The sequence below is a fragment of the Primulina eburnea genome, chromosome 1 (genome assembly GCF_022965805.1).
Source record: "Primulina eburnea isolate SZY01 chromosome 1, ASM2296580v1, whole genome shotgun sequence".
Lineage (NCBI taxonomy): Eukaryota > Viridiplantae > Streptophyta > Magnoliopsida > Lamiales > Gesneriaceae > Primulina > Primulina eburnea.
The window spans coordinates 993,048-1,006,563 of NC_133101.1; the positions used below are offsets into that span (position 1 = coordinate 993,048).

At 34.6% G+C, this 13,516-nt stretch overlaps 2 protein-coding genes and 1 long non-coding RNA gene across 3 annotated transcripts; all 3 read left to right on the forward strand.

The window, feature by feature from the left end:
• Positions 1-1,181: 1,181 nt before the first annotated feature.
• LOC140834463 (KH domain-containing protein At4g18375-like) lies at positions 1,182-6,422 on the forward strand. The gene is made up of 8 exons (XM_073199391.1): positions 1,182-1,300; positions 2,006-2,582; positions 2,942-3,370; positions 3,454-3,711; positions 4,084-4,350; positions 4,455-4,522; positions 4,875-4,944; positions 5,123-6,422. Exons 2-7 carry the CDS (start codon positions 2,007-2,009, stop codon positions 4,921-4,923), a joined length of 1,647 nt encoding a protein of 548 aa, XP_073055492.1. The 5' UTR covers positions 1,182-1,300; position 2,006; the 3' UTR covers positions 4,924-4,944; positions 5,123-6,422.
• A 326-nt stretch (positions 6,423-6,748) lies between these two features.
• LOC140809926 (uncharacterized) lies at positions 6,749-7,268 on the forward strand. Its single transcript, XR_012113200.1, has 2 exons — positions 6,749-6,896; positions 6,929-7,268. It is a non-coding gene; the product is annotated as an uncharacterized lncRNA (long non-coding RNA).
• Positions 7,269-8,845: 1,577 nt separating this feature from the next.
• Positions 8,846-9,824, forward strand: LOC140809932 (casparian strip membrane protein 1-like). Its single transcript, XM_073167718.1, has 3 exons — positions 8,846-9,108; positions 9,200-9,323; positions 9,451-9,824. The coding sequence occupies exons 1-3, from the start codon at positions 8,891-8,893 to the stop codon at positions 9,682-9,684; spliced, it is 576 nt and encodes a 191-aa protein (XP_073023819.1). The 5' UTR covers positions 8,846-8,890; the 3' UTR covers positions 9,685-9,824.
• Positions 9,825-13,516: the final 3,692 nt, after the last annotated feature.

The following is a 13,516-nucleotide window of genomic DNA, read 5'->3' on the forward strand; positions in this document are numbered from 1 at the left end:
CATCGACAATATATTTATATAATTATTATTACATTTTGAATATTATTACAATTATATCTCTTCATTCGAAGTATTTTATTTAATTTTTAGTATGTATTTTATTGTTTAAAAATTAGATGCCAAAAATGTTAAAATTGCTCGACATGATCCGTCAACTGCGGGTTCGGGTCGGGATGGGACGTTGACCATAACTTATCAATTCTGGGTCTATATTTTAATCCATTACGGGTTTATTTTTTTACTATTGGGCCAGCCCATTTTTGTAGATAGAAAACAGCCTGGCACGGTTCGTTTAAGAATTTAAATTCATTTTATTTATCTTGCACATGGAAAATGCATCTCACTCAAAAACCGCCAAAAATTAAAAACTTCGAATTAGAACTATTTATATTTATAAATCTTAAAACAGATCGAACTGAATCATGAAATTTTGTTATAATTTGTAATTATTATTTGGATAAGTAATTAAACATAATATAATTATGTTATTTATATAGATAATATGCTAATTTTAAAATTGAATTAGATATTGTAGTTATGTGTAAATTATATGAAAAATATTACTATCTAAATGAATATGTTATTTATGTAAAAACTAATAGGTGTTAAAAAATAGAACTACTAAAAGTCCCAACATATATATAAATATACTAATAAAAGATGTACACGTTGTATGTGTTATTATTATTTTTAATTTAATCAAATAATACTGAACAATTAACATGAAATTATTTTTAATTTAGAAGAGTTGTTCGATTTAAAATAGAAGTTTTGTTTAGATTTTTTCTATATAAAATATGGAGTGACTTGACTAAGTTTTTAATAAAGTAAGAAAGATAATTATGAAATTAAATATTTTGGTGTCCTCTAAGTATAGTTAGTCTAAGGATCTTAAATTTAATAATATAGTATATAAGTATATACCGTATATATAATATAAATAGATATTATAGATATAAATATTCATAGAATGACTATAATGCCTCAAATTAAGAATTTTGTTTTGAAATTCTATAAATTCTTAAGTAATAAAAAAATTATGCAACTTTCAATCTATTCTAGTTAATTATAAAATTTTATAACAACCAATTCTAAAATAATTAATTATAAATGTAGAATTATGAGAATTGGCCTAGTTTTTTTGTTTTTTTTTTTGTTTTTGAATATAATAGTAAGTATAATTTTGTTAATGTCTGGTCCGGTCAAAACCCTAGGTACTTTCTCGCACCATTGCTGAACTTGCTGTAATCCCTATCTCGCTCCCGAATTCAACCCTCCAGAATTGTTGTGCGATCCAGAGGTATAATGTTGCAATAGTTTCAATCTACATGTAACTTCGCGTATACATCGATTATTGCTGCGTATTATCATTATTATTAAATTTTGGATGCCTCGTTCACGTCATCCTGTGATTCTTGGATCTTTTCACCCCAGAATTCTTGAGTAATTATCTTTCTGCGATGCTAACAATTGTGCTTCTTCTTTAACTATTCTTCTTTGTTCTATTGTGGGTCATCCGCTTATGACTTTTGGGTAGACCACTAGAGGGCGATGAGTCGATTCGTAGTTTTGTGCTCTCCGAAGTTTGGGCAATGCTCCTTTGTTTTCAGTCGAGAGAAAAGATTGCTGATTTTTTTAATGAATCTATAAATTCTAGTTTCTAGGATTACGTGCCTGTTTTTTCTCTTCCCAATATCCGGCAAGACATGAGCCTTTGCATAGGTAACGCCCCAATACTCTCATGACTTTCTCGATGCAATGGAGATTATTGACTTTTCTGCGCTGGTGAAAAGTTGTGATCTTGGTGGGCTGTTGCTTGTCGTAACAGTTTGGGCTCCTGAAAACCTTAATTTGGTGTTCTTTGGGTTATAAGTAATTCTTGGATTGAGATTCCCTTATTTGGATATGTTATCAACCTTCTCAATGCTTTAATGTTTACATATGGTTATTTTTCTTTATCTGTTAATCATGTGCTTGTTTGAATGTTATTAATATCTAATATCAGGATGACCGGTCAGAGAAATAACTATGGCAAACGACCTCATTCCCATTCTGATTATGCTGAAAATAATGGGAATAAAAGAAGAAATTCTGGAAGCGATAAAGATTCGTTTCATATTGGTTACGATGACACAGTGTATCGCTATTTATGCCCAGGGAAGAAAATTGGAAGTATTATTGGAAGGGGAGGAGAAATTGTTAAACAATTAAGAATTGACACTAAATCAAAGATCCAAATTGGTGAGTCTGTTGCAGGATGCGAGGAACGAGTCATTACCATATACAGTGCTAGCAAGGAGAGTAATGACTCTGATGGATTCGATAGTCATCTTTGTCCCGCTCAAGATGCCCTTTTTAGGGTACATGATAGGATCATTGCTGAGGATGCGATGGTTGAGGACTCAGAAGAGTACCCACAAGTTACAGTTCGACTTCTGGTACCTTCTGATCAGATTGGTTGCATAATTGGGAAGGGTGGACAGATAGTTCAAAACATCCGCAGTGAAACTGGGGCACAGATTCGAATTGTAAAGGATGATCATTTGCCAGCATGTGCATTGCGTTCAGATGAACTTGTCCAGGTACTGTGGAGTGCGGTGGCCTACGTAAAGCCACATATTCTTTTGTTCATATCTTGGTTAAATATTATTTATAGTTAAGAGCGATATGGCCGGGACACTTTTCATATTCTTGGAAGTTACTACGTTACCTTGGGATGATTTGGTGATTTATTTCAGTTTTTCTTTTTTTAGCGTCATGTTGTTTCTTATTCTCGTTTGCAATGCTAATTTTTGGATTGTAGATCGATGATGTTCTGAGTTGCAGTCGAGTATCAATTGGTTCCCGTCATTGTTATTCCTTGTCGTTCTTGATAAATGCTTGCAATTCAAGTCAAACCATTTTTGAGTCCAATTATCCTTCCTCTTTCCTTGCCATGTAGATATCAGGTGATGCTTCTGTGGTGAAGAAAGCTCTGTATGAGATTGCATCTCGCCTACATGACAATCCATCTCGATCTCAGCATTTACTTTCTTCTTCTGCTCGTACTGGGTATCCTTCTGGTGGTTCAGTATTGGGTTCCAGTGCTGGTGCTCCAATCATGGGATTAACTCCACTTGTTGGGCTCTATGGGGGATACAAGGGTGAAAGATCCGAGTGGCCTCAGTCTCTTTACTCAGCTCCTAGGAATGAAACATCTTCAAGAGAATTCTCAATTCGCTTGGTGTGTCCAACTGCTAATATAGGGGGTGTCATTGGCAAGGGAGGCACAGTAATCAACCAAGTAAGGCAAGATTCTGGGGCAACTGTTAAAGTTGATAGCTCTGCTGCTGAGGGAGATGATTGCTTGATATCTATCTCTGCAAAAGAGGTAATTTTTAGTTTAATTATCTGATTCGAGGTTTTGGTATATTAGCTTTTATTTTCACTTATTCTTGTGCTGTGTTGGTTCAGATTTTTGAAGATTCATTTTCTCCGGCAATCGATGCTGCTATACGATTGCAGCCCAGGTGCAGTGAAAAAGTCGAAAGAGACTCTGGTCTTGTTTCTTTTATGACCAGGTTACTTGTTCCTACTTCTCGAATTGGCTGTCTCATTGGAAAAGGAGGGTCCATAATTTCGGAGATGAGGAAAGTGACCAAGGCTAATATTCGTATAGTGTCGAAAGAAAACCTGCCTAAGGTTGCTTCTGAAGATGATGAAATGGTTCAGGTGAACTGATAGGCATTGTTGTGGTTTTTAATAATTAGCATTAAGTGCACTTTCTAGGTTTAAGCGTAATGGGTGTCAGCGTGTACCCTTTCAATTTGTTAAGTAACTGGTATTTTCTTTGGAATATGTTTGATTGCTATTGCATTACTCTATTTTAAGTTTCTTAATATTATCTCAATTGCTAGAGTAATTATGAGAAGATAAATTCGGTGTATGCTTTTAATGTCTCTGGTCTCTCCCCATCCTTAGCAGAACTAGTGTAAAATAAAAATTAGCCATGCAAATGAGGAAGAGGAAGCACAACCAATGGATCATCTAGGACCGTAATAGAAATAATTGAATGTAGCTGATGTTGTGCTTTACCATTCGCAGATTTCTGGAGATCCTGATATTGCCAAGGATGCTCTTATACAAGTAATGTCACGTTTGAGGGCTAATGTTTTTGAGAAGGAGGGCGCTATGTCTACATTGATGCCTTTTGTCCCATATCTTCCAATATCAGCAGATGGTTCAGACAGCTTGAAATATGGAAACAGGGATGCTAAGAACCGTGAGCGAGGGTATTCTTATTCTGGTGTATATGGTCGTGCTGCTGATTTGGCACCAGCGGATAATTATGGTAGTTATGGCGGTTCCCGGGTAAATTATTTTTCACATCATAAATAAAACTAAAGCATGAGCATACAGCTTGTTCATTTATTTTATTGTTCTGCATTGTTATCACATTTTCCCGCCATCTGCAGAGTGGTAGCAGCGGCAATGCATATGGAGCATATGGAAGCTATTCCTCAGGGCGATCTGTTGGTTCTGGGTGAGACTTGTTGCATTCTTTTTTGTTTATTCACTCTATGTCTTTACCTTTTTGGTCTTTGTATCAGAGGTGTAATCAGTTCAAGTATTGATTGTGTTCTCCTTGAAACTTTATAAGGAAAATTATTTACTGGCATGGACTTTATCAAGAGTTTCTGTCCTTGAGTTTGTGCTAGATTAGATTTCCTAAATGACCTGATTATTTCATGTTCTCTGTTGTTGTGGGCTCTGTTTTTTTTTTTATTCTCACTAGGGAAGTTGACTTACAATCATCTTAAAATGCATAACTGCCTTATCTGTCATTTGAAACGTTTAAATGTTCCCAATCCCTGATTTTCCATTTCCTTAACCAGGTTTTCTGCACGTAGTCCTGTTTCACGTGGGAGAACCTACGACTACTAGAGCATTGTAGTAAAATTACAGGTAGACCATGATATCACTTTTCATATTATGTCTCCACTTGCTTCCGTTGCGCTTATCAGTATTTGAAGTAACATTGCAATGAAGCATTTTGACAACTTGCCCCGATTGTCACACCCCTGATCCAGTTGACTGATTCTATTATTTTACCTTTGTTTCATTTCCCTTCGCAATATAACAGCTGAGATATCTGAAGCCTGAAGTCAACCACTTGCCTATATTGATGAAGCCACCTGCCTTAACCCAAAGACCAGTTGATAGAGGGTTTCGATTAACTGATGGCCCACCTTGATGCTTTTTTATATGAGGACCAATACCTGAAGACTCTTCCCTTGAAACACGTATTGGTACCAAACATCACCAAGCTTAATCTGTAGTTCTCCCAAGAACCTGCTGCCACTCTCTATTTTACGTTTTTCAACTGATGTATCAGATGACTTCATTCTTCTCAGCTGTATGTTTAGGATGATACATACTTGTGGTTTCCTGTAGAGTCAATACTAGTTATTTCTCGTGTCATGTGTCGGCTTATATGATTGCATCTTTTATCTTGAGCGTTTTTGCAGATTTTCGAACATTGCAATTTGAAACTAATCATTGGGCATTTGACTCAATTTGAAACTAATCATTATTGTTGTTTATTCTTGGGAAGCTTTTTGTCTATTTTGTTTGAGCGTCAAGGTAATTCTTGTTATGTCAAAAAGGATTTCCAAGATGGATTTGAGAAGAATTAGGCTATGATTGGCTCAGGATCTCATCAACATTCAGTCTTTTAAAAAACAAATCGTTACCTGTTTTCTAAGTACTCAAAATATATATCTGCATTTTGGGGTTAATGGACTGTAGAGACCGGTTGTGATGTCGGCAGGTAAACTTGCCTCAAAATTATCACGCACGCGTCGACAGTTTTGTCTCTTCTAGTGTCCACCATAGGCCTGGTAAGTTGTTAACAACCCCGACTCCCACCCAAATGGGGTTTTGGTACACCATTCCTGCATGTCTGAAGCTGTGGATATATGCATGTATGAGCATATTTTCATTCTAGTAATCTTGTATAATGCATATGTGTGCATATAATATTCGTACGAAGGAGGTTGTATATTTTCGGATTCAAATTGCATACATGGGCTTACCACACTGACGACTTGTATTATCTTGTATATTACATGTGTGTGTGCATATAATACTCGTACGACGGTGGTGGTATATTTTCGGCATCAAATTGCATAATCGGCTGCCACACTGAGGATGTTTACCTTGTATGTTTCTATGAGATTCACGGTGAATATCCTGCTTGTGGATGTTCAGTTAAAGCAAAGAACAATGCAGTGGGAAAAAATAGTTACTGATGACGAGGGAGTGCTTGCAACCTGAGATGATCGATACACTTGTTCTCAGATCAAATTCTTATTGAAGTTGCTTGGCCATATACTCAAATCGCTATATTGATATTTATTTATTTCTCGAGGTATTGATCGATAGTTTTTCCTGTGTTTAGTTTTGTCTTTAGTTTGCTGGGTCGTCGTATTCTTTTGATAGCTCTGAGAGAGTTGAGTGTCGATTATTTTTACATTCAACGGGTGATACTTCTGTAACCGCGGATATTACATAAATTTTGAAAGAGGTGATTGATTAGAAGCAAGCGTGAAAGAGTCTGTCTTAATTATGGTTCTAGTGTTTACTGATTAATTTTTCAAACAATTACTATCAATTTTGGTGAATATAATTCATTATTGCTTGATAATGTGATATCATATCGATCAAAATCGACACCTATAGAAGTAAATCGAATACCTTTTTCTGGGTAACAAATGTGAGCACGAGTTATGATTGAAACCCTACAAATTTTGAAGTACTCATCCTAACAAACGAAGTTAATTCTTGTTTATACTATGTTACACAAACCAAAGACTGGAGAGAATATATGTTACTCTTTCGTGTGATATAACGTGAGGGTCTAAGATAATAGTCGGCGAACTCTCCATAGCGGCTTGTAATATTATTTCGAAACCAAATATACCACAAGTCAGTACTAAGCTTTAGTAAAACGTAAGCATGAACACAACATTTGGTGGTCAAATATCTGGCTTCCAAAAATCTTTAAGTTACAGGCACAAAATGGAGAACAAACGCAATAAAACTAAAATTATTATCTATTTTCGAATGATAGAAAATAAGAACATCCTTCGAGAACAAGCTCATCAAACAGGGAGAATACCTTCTCTAACAAGAAGACCAAAGATCAGAACTAGCAATCCGACCGTGATACACTGTGTGGGAGATACGAAGGTCTGGGAATAAGCAGAAAGCGTGATCACCGCACCTACGATTCCGATCAGAAACGCGCTTTTGTTTTGATCCATCTCTTTCCCTCTGCTCTGGCTCCTGGATTACAATCAAGATCACAAGTAGAAGGGAGGGGAATGAAGAATCGGGACTTAAAAAGTTGTCTGAAAGTCAACTCTTTGGGAGCTATGAATCTCGAATTTAGTCTATTCGATGGTTTGGCTCGGGCGAAATGACTGTTTTCTCCTTGTCATAGTTGACTTTTCCTCTATAGTAGAACTAATTAATCCGTGTGTGGCTAAGCTTTATATTTCCCCATCACAAACCAATGTAATGAAATTGTAAGTTTATTATTTTGGTTAGGCGACAGATTTGATTTAGGAGAAATAAAGCACGATTTGGGCTGGTGCCGTGATAGTCGTAGCAACGTCTAAAATGAAGGTTTAACGAAAAATGTATATCATATACCGTATAAAAATCAAGGTTTTAAAAATATTTATCGTACCGAAAATTTTCTATATGAATAATTGACATATCGATTATATAGAAATCTTGTGGTATGATATCAGTATATATTGTTTTATACCCAAAAATATATTATATTATTTAATTTAACTTTATTATTGAAAAAAGTTATATAGATAATTTAAATTATATATATTATTTTGATATTTTGGTATATATCGAAAATTTCAAATTTCATACCATTAACACTCTAACAAAAATTTTAGTAAATTCGATATTTTTTTATTACTATAACCTTGGTATATTTAAAATGCGATATTTTTTTCCACCTCATACACAATATAATTTAGCGCTTTTCAATACAAATTTCGGACCGGAGGTTTTGATATAATCATTAATTAGAAAACTAAATATACGAAGTTATAAACGAATTTAATTAAAAAAATAAAAGATCGTGGTCTTTTCTCGGCAGATTGATTCACCAACCGACTCGCGATTGGCAAGAAATATATAATGGTTTAAGTACAGATTGTCGATAATAAAATAATAGGAAAGTCATGATACACGGTTCACACACGTATTACGCTTAATCCTTATCAAAGAGAGAAACATCCCCGCAACAATTTATGCATGTTTTCTCCATCATTTTTATGTGTAGCATTAATTTCTTCCTTTATAAATATTGTAAACACTGAATAAATACTTATCATATATACATCAAAATAATAAGATATATAGATAACAAGTATTGTCTCTGTGTGTGCGTGTGTATCTGTGAGAAGATTGGAATTAATTTTTTTTTTTTAGGAAATGAAGATTGGAATTAATAGATATACATAGATGTAACAAATATATAGAAGTAGAAGTGTAGAACCAATTATTTCCATTTTAGGTATTGGACCAAACCTTTTCCTTTTCCTTTTTCAAGGTTAGAACTTCTAATGGAGTTGGAAAAGTACAGCAGGTAGACTTAACTTAATATGGTTCTGTAGCAGCTTTAGCAAGTAAATTATTTACTACTCCACATCTTGTTTCGAGATTCTGCACAAATACTAACCTGCTACGCATTTCTTATCACTCTTCCACGCATATAAATTCTCATATCAGGTAAGGTATTGAATGTTACAGCAATTTTTATTAACTAAAAGGAACCTATTTTTTTTTTCTCAACAACTAGCAACGTTTATACTCGAGAAAGATGAAGGGAGGCGTGCTCGAACTCGGTGTGAAGGAATCTTCAGCTCCAAGAGCTGGGGTGAATCGTGGAGTGGCTGTTATAGATTTTATCCTGAGAATTATTGCGCTTATTGCTACTTTAGCAAGTGCTATTTCCATGGGGACAACTGATGAAACGCTTCCGTTTTTCACTCAGTTCATTCAGTTTCGGGCTGAATACAACGATCTTCCCATGTTCACGTTAGTTATTTATTCATCTTGAAGAATTTATGATGATAATTTATTTATGCATGCATGAATATAATCTTGATTAATGAATTAATTTCTGCAGGTTTTTCGTGGTGGCGAATTCTATAGTAAGTGCGTATCTTGTTCTCTCTTTGGCACTGTCCATCTTCCACATTGTAAGAAGTGGTGCACAAAACAGTAGGGTTTTCTTGATTTTCTTCGACGCAGTAAGATCCCTTTCTTTATTTCATTACATTCATAATTCTTGTCCATATCCAGACTATGTAACTTTAATAACTATATATGATTAAATATTCAAATGAAAAGGGATTTTCTCAAAATGATTTTGTGTAGGGAATGTTGGCACTTCTGAGTTCTGGGGCATCAGCAGCAGTAGCAATAGTATACTTGGCACACAAAGGGAACACAAGGACAAATTGGTTCGCTATTTGCCAACAGTTCAACTCCTTCTGTGAGCGAATTTCGGGGTCGCTGATCGGATCATTTGCAGGCATGGTTGTTCTCGTACTCCTGATCTTGCTGTCCGCTGCTGCTCTCTCGAGACGCGGATTCAAACCAGCCGTGTGATTTTTCTATTGCATGTTGTTTCAGTGTTTTGAAGAATGCATGTTTGTTGTTTGTGGAGTATTATTATATATGGTTTAATATTTTACAGTACTGTATTAAAAACCTCATCGGATGAAGATTGAGTCTGAGCTCTTTTAGCTGTACTTGCATTGTATCCATGCATATATTTTCGTGAAGGTTGTAATGTTGTATGCTAAACCAATACTTCCAACGCTAATATTAGGTCAGTCTCTTGTAAACCTCTACCTTGATGGGCTATTTCCATCATCACGATTGGGTTAAAGTATCAACTTTTTTGCAGCCCAACCCAAGCAATAGTAGTCTACCATATTTTAAGATTTAAATCTATGGGAACATAAATTCATAATCCCTCTTTCCATCGGGTTCATACTATATACAAATTTATTTATCAATTATTTACATCGAATTATTTGCCATGATTTCAAAAGCCAAACCAACAAATTTGCTCCCTGTAATTATATAATATACTCGTGTAATTTTTTTCCGCGGTGATTCACATCATCACTCGATTTTGTTTCAACAAAATATTGTAATCATAATTTACATAGTTGGTGATATCCTCTCCATAAGAGCTCGGGTCATGGATGATCCGTGATATTAAATCGATAACCTAAATCAGGGTCAATCTGCAAGAAGAGTTCATCATAAGCCCGACAGATGAATACCTGGGACAGACATCTTCTCCCCAGGCTACCAAGTGCCTGGGGTCTCATATAAGTTCCCGGGCGGTTTTCAACCCGGGCTACCTCGAGAAACGCATATCACTCGAGTACATCAGTATGAACTACCTCATGGTTGACAATCATTATTGTCAGAACCACAGGAGTTGGCGTGTCAGAACAACTTGTCAGAAGTAGAGTATGGACAGCCATCTTACCCTAAGTAGTAAATTGACACTGAAAACAAGATAATCATGAGATTTTTTTCTATAAATAGCATGTATGTTTCACATTTGAAGAATCTTTCGGATACACACATTATGAATTTTGTGTCTTCGAACACTCACATATATTTTCATTTTCCTTCATCTTCAACCTGATAATTTAAGCATCGGAGTGACTATACCAGACACTCTCTAGCGCCCATTCACAAGTTCATTTCCTTGTTGCAAGTTACGTTTGAAGCCATAGTTTACGGAGATATACCTTCACCATATATAAGATAGATCTTCTTGCTCATCTTCTCAAAAAAAAAACTTTTATCAGATCCAGTAGATTGTCCCGACCCAGCTCACCCAATTCACATGGATCACATGAATAGTTTATATCGGTATTTAATTTTTGCATGATACATGGCCACATTTATCATTTCTGATATATGATCCAGTGCTCCACGATCATGACATACGGTATAGTTTTTAGAAAATAACGTGAAAGTCACAAGTTCAAATTCCAATGAAAAACTGAATGTTACTTAACTTCCAATTTGTATAGATTTTGACCGTGTCCGGATTTATCTGAGAGACGAAGAAAGGAGGTAATTCTTTGAATTATGGTTAAAACAACGTCCTTACGTTAAATTTCTCCACCATTTGTTTTAGTAAGTTTTCCTCTTTTTACGCGCCAAGTTTCAATAAGAGCCTTGTGATAATCAGTTAGTAACATTGGGGATGGGGGCGTAGTTTAGATCGAATTCAAATTTCTTTTTTTTTTTAAGTCACTTTCTTGTTAGGAGAAATTTGTCACCTCACCACAAGTGGCGACTGTGGCGTGATTAATGAATAAGGTTTTGTTCTTTTTTTTTAAATTTTTTTTCTAACTTTTAAAACGGAAAACAACATTACGTTGTATTTTCATTTACTCAGTTTAAATTTTCATTCATCTTGTTTTTTTTTTTTGAAAAAAATCATTCATCTCAGTAAAGTACTTCTTATGGGATTATTTTATGATTCAACAATATTTTTAAAATTTTTAAATATACACATAAATTCATACTAATAAAAGATAATTAACAAACAAACTAGCTAGTCACATGTTATTATTGAATCTTTTTTTAAAAAAAAAAACTTATAAGCTACAAAAATACTGAAAACAAAATCAAATATACAAAATTGAGGACGCCTACGTTACTTTAATTACAAGCGTCAAATTTTGTTTTTGTTACACTGACTTTTAATTTTCGACTATTTTCCCATATATCTTTAATATTGCCACTATCCTCTTGGTCCAATACCACCATGTGCCTCAAAAATAAGACACGTCTCGAGTTTGGAATCTTATAAACCCCCTACCCCAGAATATAAATTATAATCCTAACTCTAGAAATATATCACAACCATGTCTCATTTATATGGTCAAAATCGGAATAATTACAGTTTCTAATTTTGGAAAGACAACAATGGGCTGTCCCTTCACTCGTTTTTTTAGGTGGCTTCGATTAAATGTATCTAATCCCAATATCTATCGCATGTCAAGATTCAATTTGTGTTCATTGAATCCGTAGCATATAATTGTGAGTTGTATATACACCTAAATGTCTGGTTCATTTTACCATCACATCTGTGAATTATTGGAACGATATAAAGCAAACTAGCTACTCTTGTTTTTTTTGTGTGGGAACAGTGCAAGAGAGGAACTCTATCAATATTCTAGGAGAGCATATAGAGTTCCCTTATAAGCCAACATTTTTATTGTAAATTAAATTATACTGAAGAGTAATCATGTTTGAATGCCCGATATTTTTATGTCTTTAAAATTTTAATATTTGCTTATTTTTCGGACATCCTGTGTATGAAATAGGATTGATAAACACATCCGTGGATGTCATATGGTCAGCAATTGATCCGTATTTGATGGAAGTAGTTTAGGTCCACTTTGATAGTTATATTTGATTTGGAGAGATAGGTTTGATAAAATGATTTCAAATGACATTTATTTTTTGCGTATTTGAAATCCACGACTATTATTATTGAAGCTTTATAACTTAATATACAGTAGATTAGAAATTCACTTCAGTTTTCTTCGTTCATTAATCAAAACAAAGAATAGATTTTAATTCTATCAATTCAAACACAACGTTAGATATATCTACGACATCAATCTCTTAAGTTTATGGATGTTTAGATTCTTCGGCAAATTGAGGAGCTATAGTTATTTTTGCTATTTTAAAGGATTTAAATTGCATGCTTAAGTTGTAACTTTACTAACAACTTCAAGTACTACCTCCAACGTTGTTGGTTATAGATATAATTGATAGAAACGTGTTTTTGTTTACTACGTTTTTACTTCTTCTGTACCTCTTTTACGGTTATTAGTTGAGAAGCTTATATCATTGTAAAAAGGATTTTTACTCCACAACAGATAAAAAAAGAACAATTTTGTTCCTTTTTCCTCTCCATTTAACATGGTATCAGAGCGTAGGTATCAATCCTACCTCTTAATGCGATCCAAGATCTAGCTTGTTTTTTTTGCTGAAATTTGTTGCAGAAATTTTGTAATTGTGAGGCGATTTCTCTAGACGGTAATCAGGAAAATTGATCGAAGCATCATTTGCTCGAAATCAGCTGAATTAATCAGTGAATCGAATCATGGCGAATCAAGGTACTTTCAACGATCCTTTATTCTTGCATTCTTCAGACACACCAGGAATGAATTTGGTCAATGATCAGTTGATTGGAGTAGAGAATTACGGAATTTGGAGTCGAGCTATGATAATAGCGTTACGGGCTAAAAATAAGATGGCATTCATAGATGGCTCCTTTCCACGACCTGTGGCCGGACACAATTCGATTCATCAGTGGGAACGGTGCAATGCGCTGGTTCTATCATGGATTATGAATACTGTTTCTAAGGAAATTTATGAAGGAATAGTG

What these genes read in the sequence shown, in the direction of transcription:
- LOC140834463 (XM_073199391.1), top strand. Translation starts at nt 2,007, where the DNA reads ATGACCGGTCAGAGAAATAACTATGGCAAACGACCTCATTCCCATTCT. An exon ending in TATCTATCTCTGCAAAAGAG is followed by an intron (nt 3,371 to 3,453) that starts GTAATTTTTAGT and finishes GTGTTGGTTCAG; the next exon opens with ATTTTTGAAGATTCATTTTC. An exon ending in AAGATGATGAAATGGTTCAG is followed by an intron (nt 3,712 to 4,083) that starts GTGAACTGATAG and finishes TACCATTCGCAG; the next exon opens with ATTTCTGGAGATCCTGATAT.
- LOC140809932 (XM_073167718.1), top strand. Translation starts at nt 8,891, where the DNA reads ATGAAGGGAGGCGTGCTCGAACTCGGTGTGAAGGAATCTTCAGCTCCA. An exon ending in AACGATCTTCCCATGTTCAC is followed by an intron (nt 9,109 to 9,199) that starts GTTAGTTATTTA and finishes TAATTTCTGCAG; the next exon opens with GTTTTTCGTGGTGGCGAATT. An exon ending in TCTTGATTTTCTTCGACGCA is followed by an intron (nt 9,324 to 9,450) that starts GTAAGATCCCTT and finishes GATTTTGTGTAG; the next exon opens with GGAATGTTGGCACTTCTGAG.